This window comes from Homalodisca vitripennis, unplaced genomic scaffold (assembly GCF_021130785.1).
Source record: "Homalodisca vitripennis isolate AUS2020 unplaced genomic scaffold, UT_GWSS_2.1 ScUCBcl_758;HRSCAF=3428, whole genome shotgun sequence".
Lineage (NCBI taxonomy): Eukaryota > Metazoa > Arthropoda > Insecta > Hemiptera > Cicadellidae > Homalodisca > Homalodisca vitripennis.
The window spans coordinates 161943-183756 of NW_025776925.1; the positions used below are offsets into that span (position 1 = coordinate 161943).

At 37.8% G+C, this 21814-nt stretch overlaps 3 protein-coding genes across 3 annotated transcripts; all 3 read left to right on the forward strand.

Moving 5' to 3' along the window:
- Nucleotides 1–3797: 3797 nt before the first annotated feature.
- LOC124370998 lies at nt 3798–7119 on the forward strand. The gene is made up of 2 exons (XM_046829308.1): nt 3798–4300; nt 6170–7119. Exons 1-2 carry the CDS (start codon nt 3812–3814, stop codon nt 6950–6952), a joined length of 1272 nt encoding a protein of 423 aa, XP_046685264.1. The 5' UTR covers nt 3798–3811; the 3' UTR covers nt 6953–7119.
- An 8931-nt stretch (nt 7120–16050) lies between these two features.
- Nucleotides 16051–21808, forward strand: LOC124371003. The gene is made up of 3 exons (XM_046829313.1): nt 16051–16173; nt 16422–16639; nt 21294–21808. The coding sequence occupies exons 1-3, from the start codon at nt 16131–16133 to the stop codon at nt 21732–21734; spliced, it is 702 nt and encodes a 233-aa protein (XP_046685269.1). The 5' UTR covers nt 16051–16130; the 3' UTR covers nt 21735–21808.
- Nucleotides 18996–21237, forward strand: LOC124371002. Its single transcript, XM_046829312.1, has 2 exons — nt 18996–19765; nt 20280–21237. The coding sequence occupies exons 1-2, from the start codon at nt 19117–19119 to the stop codon at nt 20639–20641; spliced, it is 1011 nt and encodes a 336-aa protein (XP_046685268.1). The 5' UTR covers nt 18996–19116; the 3' UTR covers nt 20642–21237.
- Nucleotides 21809–21814: the final 6 nt, after the last annotated feature.

Sequence of the window (21814 nt, forward strand, 5' to 3'; positions counted from 1 at the left end):
CTACAGTGTTACAGAGGCTTCAGGCATGGACGTGGACTACAGTGTCACTTCTACGAACATAGACGTAGGCTACAGTGTCACAGAGGGTTCAGGCATGGACGTAGGCTACAGTGTTACAGAGACTTCAGGCATGGACTGGGCTACAGTGTCACTAGTACAGAGGCTACGGACATAGACGTAGGCTACAGTGTCACAGAGGGTTCAAACATGGACGTGAACTACAGTTTCACAGAGGCTTCGGACATGGACGTGGACTGCAGTGTTACAGAGGCTTCGGACATGGACGTGGACTGCAGTGTTACAGAGGCTTCAAACACGGACGTGGACTGCAGCGTTACAGAGACTTCGAACATGGACGTGGACTACAGTGTCACAGAGGCTTCAGGCATGGACGTGGCCTACAGTGTCACTAGTACAGAGGCTACGGACATAGACGTAGGCTACAGTGTCACAGAAGGTTCAAACATGGACGTGAACTACAGTTTCACAGAGGCTTCGGACATGGACGTGGACTGCAGTGTTACAGAGGCTTCAAACACGGACGTGGACTGCAGCGTTACAGAGACTTCGAACATGGACGTGGGACTACAGTGTCACAGAGGCTTCAGGCATGGACTGGGCTACAGTGTCACTAGTACAGAGGCTACGGACATAGACGTAGGCTACAGTGTCACAGAAGGTTCAAACATGGACGTGAACTACAGTTTCACAGAGGCTTCGGACATGGACGTGGACTGCAGTGTTACAGAGGCTTCAAACACGGACGTGGACTGCAGCGTTACAGAGACTTCGAACATGGACGTGGACTACAGTGTCACAGAGGCTTCAGGCATGGACGTGGCCTACAGTTTCACAGAGGGTTCAAGCATGGACATGGACTGCAGTGTTGCAGAGGTTTTAAACATGGACGTAGACTGCAGTGTTACAGAGGTATCGGGACTCTTTTCGTTTAAGGGCCAGCACAAAAGACCCCAGCTTGCCTATTCAAAACTCAGATCACGCGATGCTTGCCCGCTTCGCAGCGCTTTGCGCCGTTTGTTTTTTTAGAAAAAAAGATTAACTCAAGCTTGCAAAGTCCAAGCCCAGATCAACTCACCACGCTTTATTGAACAAGAAAAACAAAGTATAACTAACTCATGAAAAAATTCAAGTAATTGAGAGCAAAACTTATTGTTCTGGAGGCCAATACCAATTGATATCCCTCCAAATGGCATCACACAAATCAACGTCTTTGTTCCTCTTCCTCCACATAAACTCACATAGATAGGAATCAACGTGACTACGGCTCGTTCCACATTCCCACCTGTTGCTGCGTTTGGCAGACGCCCACATACATTCAACAGACTGCGAGTTAGCACCAGTAACTGGGTCGACGAAATTTTCACTGTCATTAACAGTTAGGTGCTGGAAATTCATACCTGGCATATTTGGTATACCATTGTATGATCTCCATAAATCAGAAATAATTGTCGTACCTGGCAAAATCGAGTCTAATACAAAACTCCAATGTTGCAGCTGTTCTGTCAGGTATTGCATACAAGAAGCAATCTAGAGTCTCGCGACAAATACCACCAAAAACCCACAGTTGTGGGTATACTCTCCCAACTTGATGTTTGCGCCTGGAGAACAGGATTCATCAATTTCTACAGTACAACCTGGACTACCAATCTATATTGGGTTGTGTAGTAAGGAGTTTACACAAACCTCCCTTAGGTAGTTTTTCCAATTTGTTGTACTTTCATTGGCCATCTCCAATTCTTTGTTGCAATATTTTGTTGTTGTATACTCGTGGGCCCATGAGTAGACGAACAAAAAACATTTTTTTTACAAGGGGCAAAAAACGCTGCGGTTATCGCCCTCAAGCAAGAATTGACATCTGCTCGTATTTGGTGGTGTCAAGTAGGTAAATAAAGATTACACTGTATATAACAAAAGAAATTTGAATCACAAGCAGGTGGGTAAATCATTTATACTTAAAACTAGATAACAATAAATGTAACAAGGGAAAGACTGTAGAGAGGTCATAACCCATATAAAGGCTAAAAAGATAAATAGAACATAAATAAGGACAAGGTACATAACATTAATTAAATAAACTATAAAAACTTAACACATTTTTCTGCCACCAAGGTAGCTGTAAAGGGGCTAATTTGGCAGTTGTCATGATAATGATAAATAAAAATTAAATAATAAAATTCATTAATATTAACAACAATGGATAATCAGAATAAATCCAAGAATGGATAATCATGTGAAATTCTGTCAAATGCCTTGCTAAGATCCAAAAGTATCCAGACCTTTTTCTGAGTTATCAATGGAATCTATTACTGATTCTATGAATTCCAATGCTGCTGTTTTTTACTGACTTGCCTTTTCCGAAGTCATGTTGAAAAGAGTCCAGCAACTGATTTTTTTCAGTAATCAAGTAATTGGTCTGACATAGTGCGTTCATACATTTGAAAATGCTGGCAGTAAGGCAGTTGGACGATAACTATCCATCTCATTTTTACATTTTTTATGTGAATTGGTATAATTTTAGCTATTTTTAATTGTTTTGGAAATGTCCCAGTAATTAATTAGGAGTTTAATAGGTGCAATAGTGGTTGTAACAGGAGAGTCTTAGCTTTTTTAATAATGGCTATTGGTACATCGTCATACCCACAGCTTTATTTGTTTTCAGACTTAAAATGATTTTATCTAGGGTCTAGTAATCAATTTCCTTGCACCGGAACAGCTTACTATTACTGTGGTCTGCCCCAGAGGTGTTTTGAGAGCGGAAGCTCTTTTGTAAATTTTAATTTTTTGTAAAATGATTAAGAAAAAGTTCACTTATTTTATCAGGATTAGTGTAAAGCTCTCCGTCATTATTTCCAACCTCTCTATTAATAATTTTCCAAATATCACCAATTACATTTTTTGATGTTAGAATCTTGTGGTCATAGAATGCTTTTTTGTTTTGTAATATTTTTCTTTTAAATTCAATGTTTTTCTGTTTTATGCTATCCTACATATTTTTGTTTTTTTGGTAGTCGTGCCAAATTACTTTGAGTGATTAAGTCAGCATTATCCAATTTCAGGTCATCTGTAATCCAAGATTGTTGGTTGACATTTTTACTAACTAATAATTTGGGAAAACAAATATTAAAGTGATATAGGAAAATGTTGTTAAACATTCCAAATTTATTACAAACATCAGAGGTATATACATCAAACCATATTCATTACTCAGAGCTATCAGAAAATTTGAAATATTTTCTTCTGAAAAATGTCAAGAATATTGAAAAATAAATTTTTTTCTTTTTTGTTCTCATGAGCACCTATATTGATTTCGATTAATTGAGCATCATGATCGGATGGTTGTGTATTAATACCAACTATCTTTATTAATGAAATACCAATGTTAGTAAAAGCATTATCAATAACAGTTTCTTATTGTTCTGTTAAACGGTTTGGATAATCTACAAGATAATAACAGCCGTAGTTGGTTAGTATATTACTTACTTCCCTACTAGTACATGTATTCTTAAGCCCCCCACACACTATCGAACATGTTGGTCGAGCAGTTGGGAACCCAACGTCTTGTCGAACATATTCGAGAGTGTGTGGGCTCCAACCCAACATGCGCGATGGTTTTGTTGGGTTGGATGCTGGGTACGACAGCACCACCCAACTCCAACCGCGCGCCTGTCATGTTGGGCTGTGTGTGGGGGAACTGTCGAGCGGCTCGACTGGCTAGACCTCAGTTTCCCTAGTGCAGTGGCGTAGTACTAGATTTGTTATTTGTTTTTTTCGGAGCGAGGCCAGTTTCATAATGTCGTTTAACGATAATAAACCATTTTGGTGTGAGTTTATTGAACTTTATAGGGAGCAACGAGCTTTATGGGACATAAAAAGTAAAAATTATTCCAACAAAAATATCAGAAAAGAAGGATATTCCGTTCTCGTTGAAAAATGCAAGGAAGTTAATCCGGATTGCGACGAGAAATTTGTCAAATCCAAAATCGAAACCTTGAGGGCATCGTTCCGAAGAGAGCTGAAAAAGGTTGAAAAATCAAAGATTACCGGAAGTGGTCAGGATGATGTGTATGAACCATCTCTTTGGTATTTTGATTTACTGCTTTTCATAACAGACCAAGAGGTAGTCAGGAAAGGTGTATCTTCGATCGGCAAAAGATCCAGAAGTATTGCGTCCCTTGAAGAAGATGAAGAAGGAGTGGACGACGTGGAAGCGGAAACGCAGGACGAAATAACCAAAGTAAGTGTCAGTTTAATTGTTACCAATTTACTGTTTATTACTTTCCTTATTTTTACTTAGGATTGAGCGCTAGGTCATTATTTGGACAACACCTCGTACGGTTGTTAGATTACAATAAATTATATTAAAGTTAAAAACAGCACAAAACTAATTTATATATATAAACAGTATAACATTATGTCAATGATGTTTGAAAAATTCAACTTTATTCCTTAATTTCGTAGTACGTTGCAATAGACTATAATTTTGCCCCCAAGATAAAAACTATTTAATAATTATGATAAATAAATAATAATAAATAATTAGGATAAAACTCATATCCTTTGCGTGTTAATGTTGTGCAAGTTTTCTAACATTTATAGATATTCAGTCATTTAACTTAACCCCACAGAGGTGTAGCCTTGAGCATTGCTCATGGTGATGAATAAACGCGTATATTTCCTAGGAATTTCATCTGTTTTGGTTTTACTTCTATCTACCTTCCTATTTATTTTTACTTAGAACTGTCTTCAGAGTAACATACCTCAATATTAAAAATATCGTGGGTGACAAAAAGCTCTTTGGCACATGTTTGAAGGGTAATATAAGTTAATTTTTTATCTAATAAGTTTACATAATAAAAGTTAAATTTCAAGAATGAATATATTAATCAAAATTGCAATATATAATTGCAATACAGTAATATTTAGGCATACGTTAAAGGGAAAACAAATACACTTTAGTTTTTTTCTAAGTTCAATATAATTAAATAAACTACAACATTGCTTTTTTCCAAAGTTAGCGAATTAAAATATAAATAAGACACAGTTATGGTATCTAAACGAATTAGAAAAAATGTACAAAGTTCACCAATATTTAGTTATCAAATTGAAAAAGATAGGACTACATAGCAAAATCAACATATTTTATAATTTTTGTTGTTGTTAACTATATCATCGCACTTGTTTACACTCAATACCGAACTGTCAACGCTTATTAATCATTTTTTCTTGGAAATCAACACTTCCTTCGTTGTTATAGAAACTTTTATACCAACCTCGAACTGCATTGGCAATTGATTGTTCTCTGCCATCCCGCCTCATTCTTTTAAACCCAAGAAGTTCTTGCGTGTTCTGCCTCCACTCACCCTCATTTAACTGGCCTGCTGAAGTGTCCTCCCAATCCACACTACTTTGAGTTAGGTAGGTTGGACTTTTCTGGCGTAGAAAATTATGTAAAGTACAACACGCCAAAACAATGATTTCTGCCCTCTCTACACTAACATTCATTGTCGAAAGAAGGACTCTAAATCGAGTCGCTAAGATGCCAAACGCATTCTCCACCACTCTCCTAGCACGGCACATCCGATAGTTGAAAATCTTTTCGTCGTGGGTGATTCCTTTGTTTGGATAGGGCTTCATAAGATTTTCCTTCAGAGGAAAAGCTTCATCTCCAAGGAATGTAAAAGGGAGGCAAACGTCTCTCCTGTCATCGAAGCTTGTTGGTGACGGCAAGTGCAATTCCTTATTTTCCAGCAACTCTCCAAAATCAGTTTCCATAAGTACGCCACCATCGGATACTCTTCCATTAGTACCACAATTTACATAGATGAATTCATAATTAGCATTGACCACAGCAAAAAGAACAATGCTGTGGAACCCTTTGTAGTTGTAGTAGTATGACCCACTTTTCGGAGGTTGACGAATCGCTATGTGTTTTCCGTCTATAGCGCCGACACAGTTTTCAACTTGCCAGTACTTTTTGAAGTCCACAGCTATGTTCATCCAGTCCGATTCATTGCAAGGAAACTGCAAAAAGTAAACATAAAAGTTAAAATTATAATATATTAAAATTAACAATGTTATATTGAGGTAATATTGATTGACGTGCTGTTATATATAACTGTTTTAAACCCAGTTTTTGTGTTTTTTACAGGCTCAAGATGACGTATCTACAGGGATACACGCTGATATACGCCCATCACCATCAAGTACACCAGTAAGTCGCCCATCAGTATCAAGTAGGTCTAACCCAGGATCAACTACTCGAACAAACCGAAAAAAGATATCTGATTTTGAAAAGAAACAAGAACGATTTTTGGATACAGCTACGTCTGTCCTATGTAATCAGAATAAGTTCCGGGCTTTTGGAAACAACGTGGGCTTCCAACTGGAAGATATGGACCGTCAACAACAAGTAATTGCAGAAAAGCTTATATCTGATGTTTTGTTCCACGGTAAGTTAGGCAGTTTGAAAGCATCTGCGGCCATATTGACAGAACAACAGCCAACCCAACGGAATATACCATCACTTAACCATTTTATGGACACTAATCAAAACAACAATCCATATCCGTATAGGCCGGCTGACGCTGAATATTTCTTACAAGATCAAAATTATCAACATCAGACATTCAGTTTTGACCCATATTATGTGCAAAGCCAAATCAACCCTACTCAACATCAGGTACAACGACAACATCTACAACAACAAGTACAGCAAAAACATGTACAGCAACAAAAAGTAGATATTTCACCTCAAACTGTACGTTGTCCTAAGAATTTTTCTTTACCAGAACCTGCTCAAAGTCAAACGGCAGCAACTAAACCTACCGCAGGTCAAGCACTAGCGATTCAAGAAAAAACTGCTCAACAAGAAGTTCGGAATGAACTCAAACAGTATTTGAATCTACCCGGTGTCAGCGAGGACAATGTATAATAAGTTGCTTTTTCATCTTTGTTTGTTCGTTTTGTTTTATAATAGGCTATTACATTGACAACAGCATCTTCTGTTACAGCTTTTTTTTTGTTATTTGATGACTTTAAATTTGATGTTTTTGAAAAGTTTATAAAAGATAGATTTGAAAATAAATTTTTTTTCTGAAATTATGTGTGTTTTTTTAGACCTAAAAAATAAGTAATAACGTAATAGGATAAATTTGAAGCAAAATAGGTTATTGTCGCTCTCGGAAGATGGTTATACTCATTTCGTACCCTCCTGCTTTATTCTCGCGCGACAATAACCAATTTTGCGCTCAAAAAACAATTGTGTAAATTATGGATTATAATAATGTAAGAAGAAAAGAGTGAGTTAAAACTAATTAACAAATATTTGTACTTACCTTTAAGAAATCTTCCTTTAGAACATCAAAAATAGCTGCACAAGTTTCTGGTATGATTTTTCCTAGTGCTTGCGGAGATATTGCACAACTAAACTTCAGATTCTCGTAGCTCCTACCACTGGCTAGAAACTGGAGAGTGGCTGCAAGACGTTCTTTTGCAGGAATTGAGGTTCTCAAAAGGCTATCTTCTTTTTCTATGTGCTCACACAGTCTTCCGAATAGATATTCAAAGCTTTCCTCGCTCATCCTTAGATAATTTTTGAAGTCTTGAGGCTCACTAATGGCAAGTTCAGCAAGAAGCGACATATGGCTAAACTTACTCCGGTCCAAAAAACCATTTTTTAGACCACAAGCGTCGATCTTTTTTCTTCTTTTGTCGTTTCAGACAAAAAGCGCCAGCACAAACAGCTACACTTGTCTCGAAATCCATAATACAACTGACAAGACACCCAACCTGCTCGATCGCACGTTCGACAGTGTGGGGGTAAACGTCTAACTTGACAGGTTGGGCGTTGGGTACGACGCCAGGTCAGGTTGGGTGAAATGTTCGAAGGTGTGTGGGGGGCTTTAGTCATATCTATATTATTTTTTTTTTTTTTTTTTTTTTATAAGGGGCAAAAAACGCTGAGGTTATCATTGCCCTCAAGAAAGAATTGACACCTACTCGTATCTGGTAGTGTCAATTAGGTACATAAAGATTACATTGTAGATAACAAAAACTCGAATTACGACAAGTAGGTGAGTAAATAATTTAAACTTAAAACTAGATAACAATAAATATAACAAGGGAAAGACTGTAGAGAGGTCATAACCCATATAAAGGCTAAAAATATAAATAGAACATAAATAAGGACAAGGAACATAACATTAATTAAATAAACTATAAAAACTTAACACATTTTACTGCCACCAAGGTAGCTGTAAAGGGGCTAATTTGGCAGCTGTAATAATAGATAAAAATTAAACAATAAAATTTATAAATATTAACAACAATGGATAATCAGAATAAATAAACTTAACACAATACTATATTTTATTAATCAGCGACGTTGTATTTAGAAAACATAGTAGTCTTTGAGTTGCCGTCTCGTCATCACAAAGGATATCGTTCAACGAAGCCGGCAGATTCGAGTTGCGCCTATGTACCGAGTAGCGAGGGCAGTCAACAAGCATATGTTCAACTGTAATAACAGTGTCGCATGTGTCGCAGACCGGAGGATCATCTCTACTCATGAGGAAGCCATGTGTGAGAAGCGTGTGGCCTAGCCGCAGGCGACACAACACAACCTCCTCACGACGACTCGGGCGGTTCGCTGTTTCCCAGAGTCCAACGCAGTCTTTAATAAGCCGTAACTTGTTGTTGACGACTGCCCGCCAATCGCTATTCCATTTGGCTTTCAGTTTGCCCTTCACTACCGGGGTAATGTCGGAAGAAATCATCCGTGCGGTGTAAGGCTGGAGTTGTAATGCTTCCTTAGCTCCTCTATCTGCCAGCTCGTTTCCGGATACTCCAATGTGACCAGGTACCCAGACAAGAAAGACAGCAACACCTTCGGACTGAAGGGAAGACAAAGAATGCCATATTTCGCGGATGATGATGTGTTTGGAATACATATCGCTGATGGCTTGTATACCACTAAGGGAGTCGCTGCAGATAACCAATTTTTTAGTCATAGGAAACGTTATATTTAGGGCCTTTTGGATGGCTGTTAATTCGGCCGTGAAAATGGAAGAGTCGTTGGGGAGACGGAATCCGTATCGTCTTACCCCAGTGACGAAAGCACATCCAGTTTTACAACGTTCCTTTGACCCGTCAGTATAGACAACATCGCAAGGTGCGAGGCTGCCTAGTATTTGACGGAATTCTTGTTGGTAGACTGTTTCTGGAGTGGAGACTTTTTTAAACCTAGAGAGATTTAAAATAGTTGTAGGCATTGAGACGCTCCAGGGTGGGATATCACATTGATGAACGACTTTAAACTGGTAATCGTTTAGGCCTATTTCATAAGCGTAGGATTTGGCCCTAACGCCTAAGGGTGATGGAAGATTTGGTCTCGCTAGGAAAGAATTATAGAGTGGATTTCGCAGGACCGGTTCATACGCAGGGTTTTCTGGCTTCCCTGAAAGAGCGTGAACATAATTTAGGGACAGTTGTTGTCGTCTATGCGAAAGAGGGGGTTCTCCCGTTTCTGCGAGAAGACTGTTAATAGGAGAAGATCGAAAAGCTCCAGTGGCCAGTCTTAAAGCAGAATTATGGACTGGGTCAAGCATTTTGAGAGCACTGGGTCTTGCGGACCCATATGCTTGACATCCATAATCTAGACAGGAACGGATGGTGGCTTTGTAGAACCTGAGCATGCATGTCCTGTCAGCCCCCCATTTTGTTCCGCTTAAAGCTCTCAGTATGTTCAAGCGCTTCACGCATCGATCTTTTAGGTCTTTCAGGTGAGGCACCCAAGTTAGCCGGGTATCAAATGTGAGACCCAGGAATCTGATACTGTCACAAGTAGTGATTCTCTGACCCAGCAAAGAGAGCGTTGGCTGCTCAACGGTACGCATTCTGGAGAAAACTATTGCTTTTGTTTTAGGTGGCGAGAAAGAAAAACCCGTCACTCCGCACCACTGCTCAAGCCTGTTGATGGTAAGCTGTAAAGCTCTCTCTCCCCCACCGCTAGCCTCTTTGTAGAGATGTAAATAGAGAAATCATCTACAAACAAAGAACAGCGCACAGGAGGGGTAACGCAGGACGATATGTTATTGATTGCAATGGCAAACAGAGTGCAGCTTAGAACGCTACCTTGTGGAATACCATTTTCCAGCGTGAAGGAATCGGAAATGGTTGTCCCAAGTTTGACCTGTATGGTTCTTTCCGACAAGAAGCCCTGTATGAAAGAAACCATGTGGCCCCCTACACCCCAAGATATTAAAGCATTTAATATCCCCCTTCTCCAAGCTTTGTCATAAGCCTTCGAAATGTCGAAGAATACCGCGATCAACTCTATTCTTTCAATAAAAGAATTCAGGATTGCCGATTCCAAGGCAAGTAGATGGTCACTTGTAGACCGGCCTTGTCGGAATCCGCACTGGGAAGGTGAAAGAAGATTATTTTTCTCCAGAAACCAAACAAGGCGTTTGTTAACCATCCTTTCGAATACTTTGCAGAGACTGCTAGTAAGCGAAATTGGTCTATAGGCTCCTGGAGAAGTTCTATCTTGGCCCGGTTTTTGGAGAGCGATAATGTGTGAGCGACGCCATGAATTAGGGAATGTGTTTTCTAAATATATTCTATTATATAATTTCAGAAGATCTTGTTTTCCATCCTCCGTCAGGTTCCGCAACATGGCATAATGTATGTTATCGGGACCTGGAGCAGAATTTGATGTCGCCTTTAGTGATGAATCAAGTTCATCAATGGTAAAGGGAAGGTTTAAAGGAGAGTTGTTATTAATATTTAAATTTAGAGGATGTCTTTCTGTATTTGTTTTGAAATTTTGAAACTCCCTATTGTAAGATGACGTTTTTGAAATTTCCGCAAAATGTGAGCCGAGTAAATTGGAAACTGTCAAGGGATCAGTTACCACATCGGTACCATTTTTCAGAGCAATAAGAGAAGGTGGGGAGGTCTTGCAGCAAACAGATCGAAGCTTCCTCCAAACATCAGATGCAGGAGTTGTTCGTTTTATTAGATCTGTGTAGTCCAGCCAGGACTGCCGCCGTCTCTGTCTAAAAACCTGTCTTGCTTTTGCCCGTGCTCTTCTGTACCTACTTAAATTTTCTTCATTCGGTGATCTGTTGAACTGTCTTAAACATTTTCGACGTTCCTTTAGAGCCGCCGAACATTCTTCAGACCACCAAGAAACCTGGCGTTTGTTTGGTGAACCTGAGGATTTTGGAATGCTTCGCTCTGCGGATGTTATAATATTAGATGTAAATAATTCAGTGGCTGTATTTATGTCGTTTAATTCTATATTAGTAGTTTGAGAAACTATGTTCTTTTTGTACTCGTTCCAGTCAGCCCTCTTAATTTTCCACCTGGGACACCTGCCTGTCGAAGACGGAAAGGATTGAAAAGCCACGGCAATGGGCGCATGGTCACTCCCTGACAGGTCGGGAAGTACGGACCAATGCACTCGAGTTGCCACGACCGGACTGCAGATTGACAGGTCGATTGCCGACCATATGCCAGTCCTAGGGCACATGTAAGTGGCCGACTCGTCATTAAGAACGACCGCTGCCACTTCATCCCACAATCCCGCAACCATATTACCCCTCCGATCAGAATGGTTGGAACCCCAAGAGCGATGGTGTGCATTGAAATCACTAACCATCAAGAAAGGAGAAGGGAGTTGGCTGTACAGATCACGTAGATCATCAAGAGATAAATCAAAAGGGGAAGGTGGAATATATATGGAGCAGATGGTTAATTTAAAAGGAACATCAATTGATACTGCTACTGCCTGGAGGTTTGTGACGATGGTCAAGGCTCTAGCATTAACAGAAGAATCTGCTAGAATAGCCACACCTCCACAGGCAATTTGTTGGTGATGATCTAGGCGAAAGATGTCATAACCATTTTGTTTGAAATGAGTAAGAGGAGACAATTTAGTCTCTTGTAGGCAAATAAATTTAGGTTTTCTTGTCTTTATAAGTAGTTTTAAGTCTTCAAAGTGGCTTCTCAAACCATTAATATTCCATTGTAACAGCATTTTATATTATATTATATATTTTATTTTGTGCTAGTTCATCGTAATTTTTTTTCTTTGCTTAGATACAGGACGGAAGTTACCATGAACAGTTTGGAACTCTGTCTGCATCTCCAAAGGGTCCTCAATCATATCATCATCGAGTGATAATTGTGAGGATCTGGACGAGGATGAGTTAGTCTTTTTTGCTAGGGATTTTGATCTATTTTCTGATTTTGTTTCTATGTTCTTTTTAAGTTTGTCGGTGAGTTTTTTCCTCTCTTCCAAAGACAAGGTGGATTTCGTATTTTGTTGCACCTTATCTCTGAAAGTAGAAGTAGCTGTTGGGCGAGCTTGAGTCTGTGTGTTGGACTTAAAATGGGGCGTGTGGACTGCTTGGGAAGGCTTACTGGTGGATGCCAACGGATGTTGTCCGGTACCGGCTGCAAGCTGTTTAACCAAAGCGGCAACCTGCTCTGTTAATTTGAGAACCATACCCTCTAAAGCAGTACATGACGGGCACTGTGCGGATTGGACTGGGGCTGAAGCAGCTTCGGAGTACGAGACTCCCTTTTTAGGGGTTGGAGCGATTCTTCTCCTATACTCTTTACGGGCTTCGTTAAAGGAAAGTTTGTCTATAGTAACAATCTTCAATACTTCCTTTTCCTCTAAGTAAACTTTGCATTCCTTAGAGGTCGCCGCGTGTTTACCCTTGCAGTTCACGCATCTGACGTCGTTCTTGCATCCGTCTTCTTGGTGGCCTTCATCGCCGCAACGGGAACATGTCTCGGGTCCCGAGCACGTCTTAGTAGAGTGCCCGAATCTCTGACAACGGAAACACCGCTGCGGATTTTTGAAGTAGGGCCGTACCGTCAAGGATAAGTACCCAGCCTTAATAGTTTTTGGGGGTTGGGGAAATGCAAAGGTCAGAATTAGACCAGGAGTAGGGACCTTTCTCCCATTCTCGGTCCGAAGCATTCTGACCACATCGGTAACCATTTCACTCTGCAGCTCGTCCTTGATTTCTTCCTCACTACACTCCATCAGGTCACGGCAGAAGACGATCCCCTTGGAGGTGTTCAGTGAGGAGTGCGGTTGAACGACGACTTCCACCTGATCGAAAAAACTCGTCATCTGAAGGAATTTTTTGGCTTGGATGTGGTTCGCTGCCTCCACCAAGATAGTTCCATTCCTCAATTTGCTCACAGCTTTAGGTTGACCGCCTGAGGAAACAAACGCTTTGTTAATAAGGAAAGGACTAACCTTCGTTAGAGTTTTGCCCTCATCCTTGTGACTAACGATTAGATATAGTGGAGTTGGAACGTTCATATTTTCAGCTCTTACTTTTTCTTCCACTTTCCTTTGTTTGATATACGATTCATTTTCAGAATCTGACAACTGTCGCTTTTTCTCTGGATCGTTGTCTCTTACTCCGAATTCTTGCCCTAAGGGTGGGGTGGTTTGAGTTTCCATACATAAGGTCACCAGCGCATCGTGTTTAGTAGTGCGGGCCGATTCACCGGGAGCGGGCATGCCCTCGGGTGTCCCACAAACCGTAGCTTGGGGGACAACCCTACCTCAGTTCCCCGAGGCCCGGTTTCGATCGATTACCAAGTCGGGAATACGCGCACAACTTGGACTCGCACGTGGCAACAGGGGCTCCGACACCCCTGCCTACTGAACACTTCCTGACCAAGGACCGAAGTGGCTGGCTTCTGAACCAGTACATGACTTACGCCTCGGCAGAGACAAGCTCACATCAGCTCTCACCGACACCAGATAGGGCATCTAGTACCGGCTTAAGCACTCCCAGCGAGCCATGTACTGGAACGGTCAGAGGACGGGTACTTAAAAGACCCTGGAGGGGGATTTGGTAGGAATTAGGGAATGGTTAGGTGGGAAGAGGCAGTTTAACGTCATACCCAGGACGTCATATCTATATTAAAATCTCCAATAATCATTATATCATTATATTTAGAACATAGAGCTTCCAATATTAAATTTAGTTTGTTAACAAAAATACACTAATTTAAAGTAATTGGCGATCTAAAAAATCCCAAGAACAGCATGTTTCTATTCTTTTCTACATATGCCAACATACAAACTTCAAAAATTTTGTCTTCCATCTGCTCTGAAACTATTTTAAGATTTACTGACTTAAATTTTAAAAGGTTTTTCTTTGCAAGTATCATTACACCTCTTCCTTGAAAGTTTTCTCTAGTGTAATAAGATTATATGCCATAATTTTGAATATTGATATGGCCTATTAGACTTGAGCCCAATTTATGTTTGGTGAGAACTACTAAGTCTGGATTAAGATTTTCTAGTCTGATTTGCAATGATTCAAGAACAGAAGGAAGATGTCTAATATTTTGATGCAGTCTAATGCTTAATGTTTTGATATATGAATTTGGTTATTATATTTAAATTTTCGCACAAAGGCCGAACTCAACTGACTGCTTTAAAATACACAAAATACTACTTTAAGCCAGAAACAGTATTTAAAACATTTGAATGGGTCCGCGTTAAAACGTTCCAAGCGACAAAATATCCAAAGTGGAGTTTTTCAGTGTAAAACGTTCTAGACGACATCCTCTACACATCGGTATATTTAATGTTGAAATATTTTAGGTTGGTACCACAAAAATCGTCTGCTGAACTGAGGTATTTTTTGAAGACGCCACGCGCCGCGTGGGTACAAAACGTTCTAACCGCCGCGCCATGGCCGCCCGGCGACGTTAATCATGTGAAAAGTGGTAAGAAACGTAAACTTAACGTTCAAAGTTGGAAGAGTAAGGTACGTAAAGATGCCAAGGACCACGGGGAGCCGTATATTTCAAAAAACAAGAAGCCTGTCCCTGGAAAATTGCCACCAGGCGAGGTAAGTTGTAAAATGTTCTAAACGCCATTGTCTCGATATAAAGCACTTGCTGCTGAAAAATGTATGTGGAAAAACTAACCCAAGACTACCACACCGATTTTCTTCAAATTTGGGCAAACCACCCATAAAAATAAGTTTTTAATTTTTAAAATAAAATTTTCTCTAACGATTTAGATTATACTTATATATTTTATAGAGCAAAAAATACCTAAGATTACGCTGCAAATCGCATATCTGTAAAAATAGCTCTTCAGTTTACATTTGTATGAAAATGTACAAAAGTTATTGTTCCTGTAAGCTTATATTATCATACAAGAATGTTAAAAAAAATTTTAAAATCATATTTTTAAATAATAATTTGTGAAATGAATCGTATAAAATATAGTTATGCGATTTTTTTCAGGCAAGGGTCTGCTCATGCCAATTTCAATGTGGTGAACTTACCCACGATGAAAAGAAGAAGCTGTTAGTGGAGTTCTACAAGCTGGACTACAACAAACAAACACCATTTTTAGCCAACGCTTGCACAAAGGTGGTGAACATTGCTCGGCGAAGGGTGAGTAAAGATATTTCTAATAGCATTGGAATTTGATGAAGTCCTAATATCAAAAGATCATTTGATTATTTGGTCTGACTCATGCAGTGGCTAAAACAAAAACTTTTTCACAGATCTGCTTATACCAACACCTGGTGCAGAATGGTACATTTAAATTAATCGATCACAAATTTCCAGAAGTTGGGCACACATATCTGGACTCAGACCGAGATTTTGGTATCATCGAAAAGAACCTGCGCAAACATGAAACCATCTTTACGCCAGAGGAATATAGAAATGCGATTGCCAAATCCAATAAAAAAAAATCTTGTTATCGACGTGACACTGGTGCCTTGCATTTCAACATGGATTTCCTGACATTTAACCTCCTGAGACCCAGGGATTTTTGTTGTTTTTTCTAATTAACTCCTAAGTGACTAATACTAGGCCATTAACTACAACTCAGTTGAGTCCTGAGCGTAAACTGATGTATACTTAAACAAATTCCTGAGTGCCTAGTATTAGTCACTTAACTTCAAAATTCTCTCCATGGCTTGCTGGTTATCAGACTGCCCCATAGGGGGTAGCACTGTATAGGTTAGAATGTTCCTTGTTGATGTAGTTCCTCAACTCACCGCTAGGGTGCGTCAGTGTGACACAGCATTGAAACAAACAAGATGGCAACACCACCCAGAAAATCATCCTCTACAAATCAACGATGTAAGTAGATAAAACCATTGTTTTACTTTATAAGTTATATTTATATGTCATAAACACATCACAAGGTTATTATGTAGTGTATTAAATGCAACAATAATCAGTTTCTTTATAGGACAAATTGTTGTGCAATCTAAGTGACTAATATTAGGCACACAGGGCTAAAGACCAAAAGGCAGTATTTTACTAATACCTAATACTAGTAACTTCGGTCTTTATTATGTTGAATTTCAGTATAAACTTTTTTACAGTGACACCAAGAAAAATCAATGCTTGTCTGTTTGGGACTGATGATTCTGAGATCGAGGATTTCAATGATGAAGAAAATGAAGATAATGTCCTCAGTGCCAGCACAAGAGAGCAATCTTTATTTCAAGCGAATTGGAGTGACAATACTGACAGCGACCCTGACTATCATCCCTCAACTAGTGACAGCGATAACGAACCCACAACATCAACAGCAGTAAAGGTAACTTGATCATCAAATTTCTTTATCCTAACCTAACCTAATGTAATCTAACTTATACAAACAAAATACATGTAATTACTATGGTTACACATTCTACTTAAAATTCTGTTGAAAATTATTAAATCGTTCATTCAGAAGAAAAGTGTCACAACTCAAAATTTTTTTAAATGGGTTTTATTGGTTTAATAGTCTTGAAATAAGTTATTCTTTTCACTGCAAAAACGTCACAACTCAAACTCTGCTTGCTCCCACTAGAGTGCACTAGTGTCACTTTTCTTCTAGAACATTCTAGGTTATGTTTTTTCTAGCAAAACTGACACATTTCAGTTGTGACTTGACTGTCTAGGAGTGAAGTGCTATAATTTCTCTGCAAAAGTGACACTTTTTGAGTTGTGCCTGTTTGGTTGTAATATTTTGTAAGTACATGTTTATATTGTTTACTAGAATAATGACAGATTTTGAGTTGTGTCACTTTTCCTTGAATATAGCTTTGACTTTCAATTTTGTTTGTCATCCACAAGTCCAAATTTTGAGATGTGTCACTTTTCCTTGAAAATCATTGTACTTTTTTCATTTTGTTATACCTCCACAGTGGCAGACTTTGAGATGTGTCATTACAACTCTGAACTTTTGCAAGAAACTAAATCACAATGTTATACCAACAGTGCAATATTTTGAGTTGTGACACTTGTATTGCGAAAATAGTTCATAATTTATTATAAATATTCCACTGTTAGTACTATTACGATTTATTTTCTTGTTAAACTATCAGTAAACAATATACATTTTATTCATAAATGAATGCCACATACAGACAAAATGCCTTGCCTGTGTGTGCCATTCATTTATGAACTTTTTTAGGTTACACATTTTTTTCTAGTGAAGGCATCACAACAGCCAGTTTAAGTCTCAGGAATGAGCAATAGAACATCCCTGATTTTAAAATTAGCCAAACAAAAAGGCAATTCTACAGACTATAGGCCTACTCCTCATTCACATAATAGTGTTGTATGTGGTAATGAGTGGACAGTGATTAATGAAGAGGAAATTCCAAATACAACCCCAAATAATGAGGTTCAAGCCATATTTCAAACTACAAATGAACTTTTAACTGAACACATTGAAACCCAGCCAATCTCAACGATCCTACAAACCCGGGAAGCTGAACCTGAAGACAAAACTCAGGGTTATGTTGATGTCATTCCTAAAGAATGTACTTCTAAAGAAGTTCACAGTGAAGAAAATCATAAACCTTCGACATCAAAACAGTGTGTTAGTGAATTTTCACAAAATACCAACAAAAGCAGGGAATGTGTGCCTAAAAAACTTAATTTGCCAACGACATCAGCTCAGTCTAACCAAGAAAATGTTCGACCCAAACGAAAGTGTAAAACCGATAACGAAGCTACTGGAGATCTTTTTTCAGATGACCCTAACAGTGAAAATGATTATGACGTGGATGATTCTGACGAAGATCCAAATTACGAGCCAAAAAATGACCTTAATTTCCCTAAAAAACAAACAATATCCAACAAAATATTTAACATACCTAGAAGAAACAAAGTTGTTGTAAATACTAAAGAAAAGGAGCCTGAGATCTTTGAAGAAAATGATAATGTTTTTGAATTCTTGGAACAAAATAACACTGATCTCCAAAAGAAAAAAGGAAAGAAAAGGTCACTAAACAAAGACAACTGGTTGAAATGTAAAGCAAAAAAGCTGAGAAATTCTGGAGAGGAATATAAATCATCATCTAAGTCCAGAAAACTAATTGAGAAAAAGGAAATAAAACCACCATGCAATGATAGATGTAGAATCCAGTGTAAAACCAAAATAAACCCTGATGAACGTCAAACAATTTTCAAAAACTATTGGGCACTTGGTGACCTTTCCCGCCAAAGAGATTTCATAGCATCACATATTCAGAACATACAACCAACTTACCAGTACAAGAGAGAGGGAAATAAGAGAAAACCAAACCAAGCCTTTTATTTTGATGTTGCTGATAAGCGAGTTCGTGTATGCAAAGATTTTTTCAGAAACACCCTAGGGATCAATGACAGACCAATTAGAACCGTTATTGATAAGAAAGACGCCTCAAGTGGCTTTGTTGCTGGTGATCTGAGGGGTAAACATGATAAGCATCAAACTGATCAAGACAAGTTAATAAATGAAGGCATCAGGCGTCATATAGAATCTATTCCTAAAATTGAGAGCCACTATCTACGGGCAAACACAACCAGAGAATTCATAGAAGGTGGTAAAACAATTAGTGATTTACATCGTGATTATGTTGAACATTGTAAAAGCTTGCAAAAACCTCATGGAAATTATAAAAAGTATTACGATAATTCACCAAAGAGTATAATATTTCTTTTTTTGTTCCAAAAAAAGACCTTTGTGAGCTGTGCCATGCATATGAGACAGCTGAAGGTGAGAGAAAGACCAGTTTGCAAGAGGAATATGAAAAGCATATTATGGAAAAAGATCTATCTCGATTGAAAAAAAATTCTGACAAAGACTCAGTGAGTGTCAACACCATTGTTGCCTGTTATGACCTTCAAGCTGTATTACAGTGTCCAAAGGGGGAAGTGTCCCTAATGTATTATAAATCTAAATTAAATATGCTAAACCTGACTGTCTGTGAGCTGAAAAATGATGCCGTATTCTGCTATACTTGGCATGAAGGCGAAGGAGCCAGAGGCTCGTGCGAAATTGGAACATGCATTTACAAATACCTCAGTGAAAAAGTTAAAAATTGCGAAAACGATATTGAAATTATATTTTACTCTGATAATTGCAGCGGCCAACAGAAAAACAAGTATTTGTTTTCTATGTACTTATATGCAGTGGACAAACTGCCAATTAAGTCTATAACTCACAATTTCCTAATAAAAGGGCATAGTCAAAACGAGGGGGACAATGTACATGCAATGATTGAGAAGCAGATTAAGAAATGTCTGAAGTCTGGACCAATTTACCACCCGGCTCAATACATTTCATTGATCAAAACTGCAAAAAAAACTGGGAATCCGTATAAAGTCAATGAACTAAGTCATGAAGATTTCTTGGATTTTAAAGACCTATGGGCAAACATTGGATGTAACTCTACAGTTAATGTGTCAGGTAAGCTGCTTACTGTTATAATATAATTTAGACACTTTTATGAAACGAGAGTTATAAAATAATTCTAGTGATGAGCAGACCAATAAAGGGATTTCATCTATTATTTCACTGCAAAAACAATCTCAACCGGTTCAAACATAGTTTAACCCTACTCAGCCTTTACCATGTGAAACCAATAATTTAACTTTAATACTTTTTACACAATTTTTAAGAATCTTTTAAACTTACTATCTTCTTTTACGTTTTTAAACCATCTTTCCTTTTCATATTTAATCTGAAAAATGTATGTTAAAGAGTAGTTATTTATGGCACATAGATATGCAATCAAGATGGAAGAATTGCATTTTCTTACGTTTTAAATATTTTTTCTAAACGCATATTTAACTACTTCGAACGGATTATTTTTAATTTCCTACACTTTGTTAACATACTAAAACTTTTAAATCCAACTTTTTATCCTATTCTATCTAAAAAGATAATAATTAAACATTTTACAGTTATCTTTTCATTTCAGGATGTACTGTTGCAATGAATGACATCAAAATAATTAAAGTTGAGAAAGATTCTCCCTTTAAAATCAAGTACAAGACAACTTATGATGACACAGTTGACTTTCAAGAAATTTTCATCCAGCAGATTGATATTGAAGAAAACGAGGATTTATTCGGAGACAACAAGAAGAGTCACACTAAGAAGAAAACCAGAAGTTCAAAGAAGAAACAACAGGTTTTTCCTGTGCATTGTTCAGATGTTGCTTTAAAAAAATTATACGAGCAAAGACTGGGAATTTCAGTTAACAAGAAAAAAGACTTACAATACTTACTTGAAAAACATGTTATTCCAAGTTGCTATGCACCATTTTATAACTCACTTTAAATTTTTGCAGTAACGTTTGTGTTTAACAACAATGTTATGTTTGTGTTAATGATTTTTATTTCCATTAGAAAATACTTCTTTAAATATTAAAAAGTGCTGCATTAGTTACTTTATATAAGACCAAACTATTGGTAGTAACTAGTGGTAGTAAATGAATGTATTTTGTTATTAATATTTGAAAACACTATTTTTCTAAACATCTAAAATAGGTCCAATGATGTTTGGAGGTTTAGTTCTAAGTAACTAACTGATTTTTTTGTTTCAATTAAAGTTAACTGTCATTAAAAACCCGTTGACTTATTTTTGTGTCATTACCATCTTCAAAGTTAACCTTTTAATGAAAAGCGGTTTTACAGGAAAATTGACACAACTCAAATTAAATTAATAAATAATTAAAAAAATAATAAACACAAACTTCATGGTTTATATTAAGCTAATTTAAATGCCCTATATTTAACTGATATAAATAATAAAATGACTTTTGGATTAAAGGTTGCAGTTCTGTTAAACGAAAAACTAATTACAAAAAGCACAATTTTCAAATCGCTCTCCTGTAAAATTTACTTTTTTTGAGTTGTGTCACTTTTCTTCTGAATGAACGAAATACTTTAACTGAGTACATGATTTATTTTATTTTATTGATTGTTTTCAGAAAAATCAACTAGCCAAAAGGAAGAAAAATACTAAACTGCAACCACCAATCAAGAGAACAAAGAACATACCTACTGCCGAACCATGGAGAAAAGGCATTTTTTCTCCTGATCCTGTGACTCTTCACGAACCTTCGTATATACCACTGGACTGTACGAATTGGAGTAATGAGAAGTTTGTTGAACTATATTATGATGATGATATTCTTTTACAATTTGTGGAGAAAAGCAACCAGACTTATGTACTTAAGACAGGTAAAAGTTTGAACTTATCTTTGAGAGAATTCAAAGTTTGGTTGGGAGTAAATTTTGTAATGTCATCCCTACAGTTGCCCCAAATACGTATGTATTGGGACAAGGAATGGAGAGTTGCTGTAGTTGCTGATCATATGTCTAGGGACAGGTTTTTTTCAAATAAGAAATTCACTAAAAATTGTCTTTGATGATGACATTAATGAAGAGCAAAGGAAAGCCGATAGGCTATGGAAAATAAGACCACTGATTGACCGTGTTTTGTTAGGAT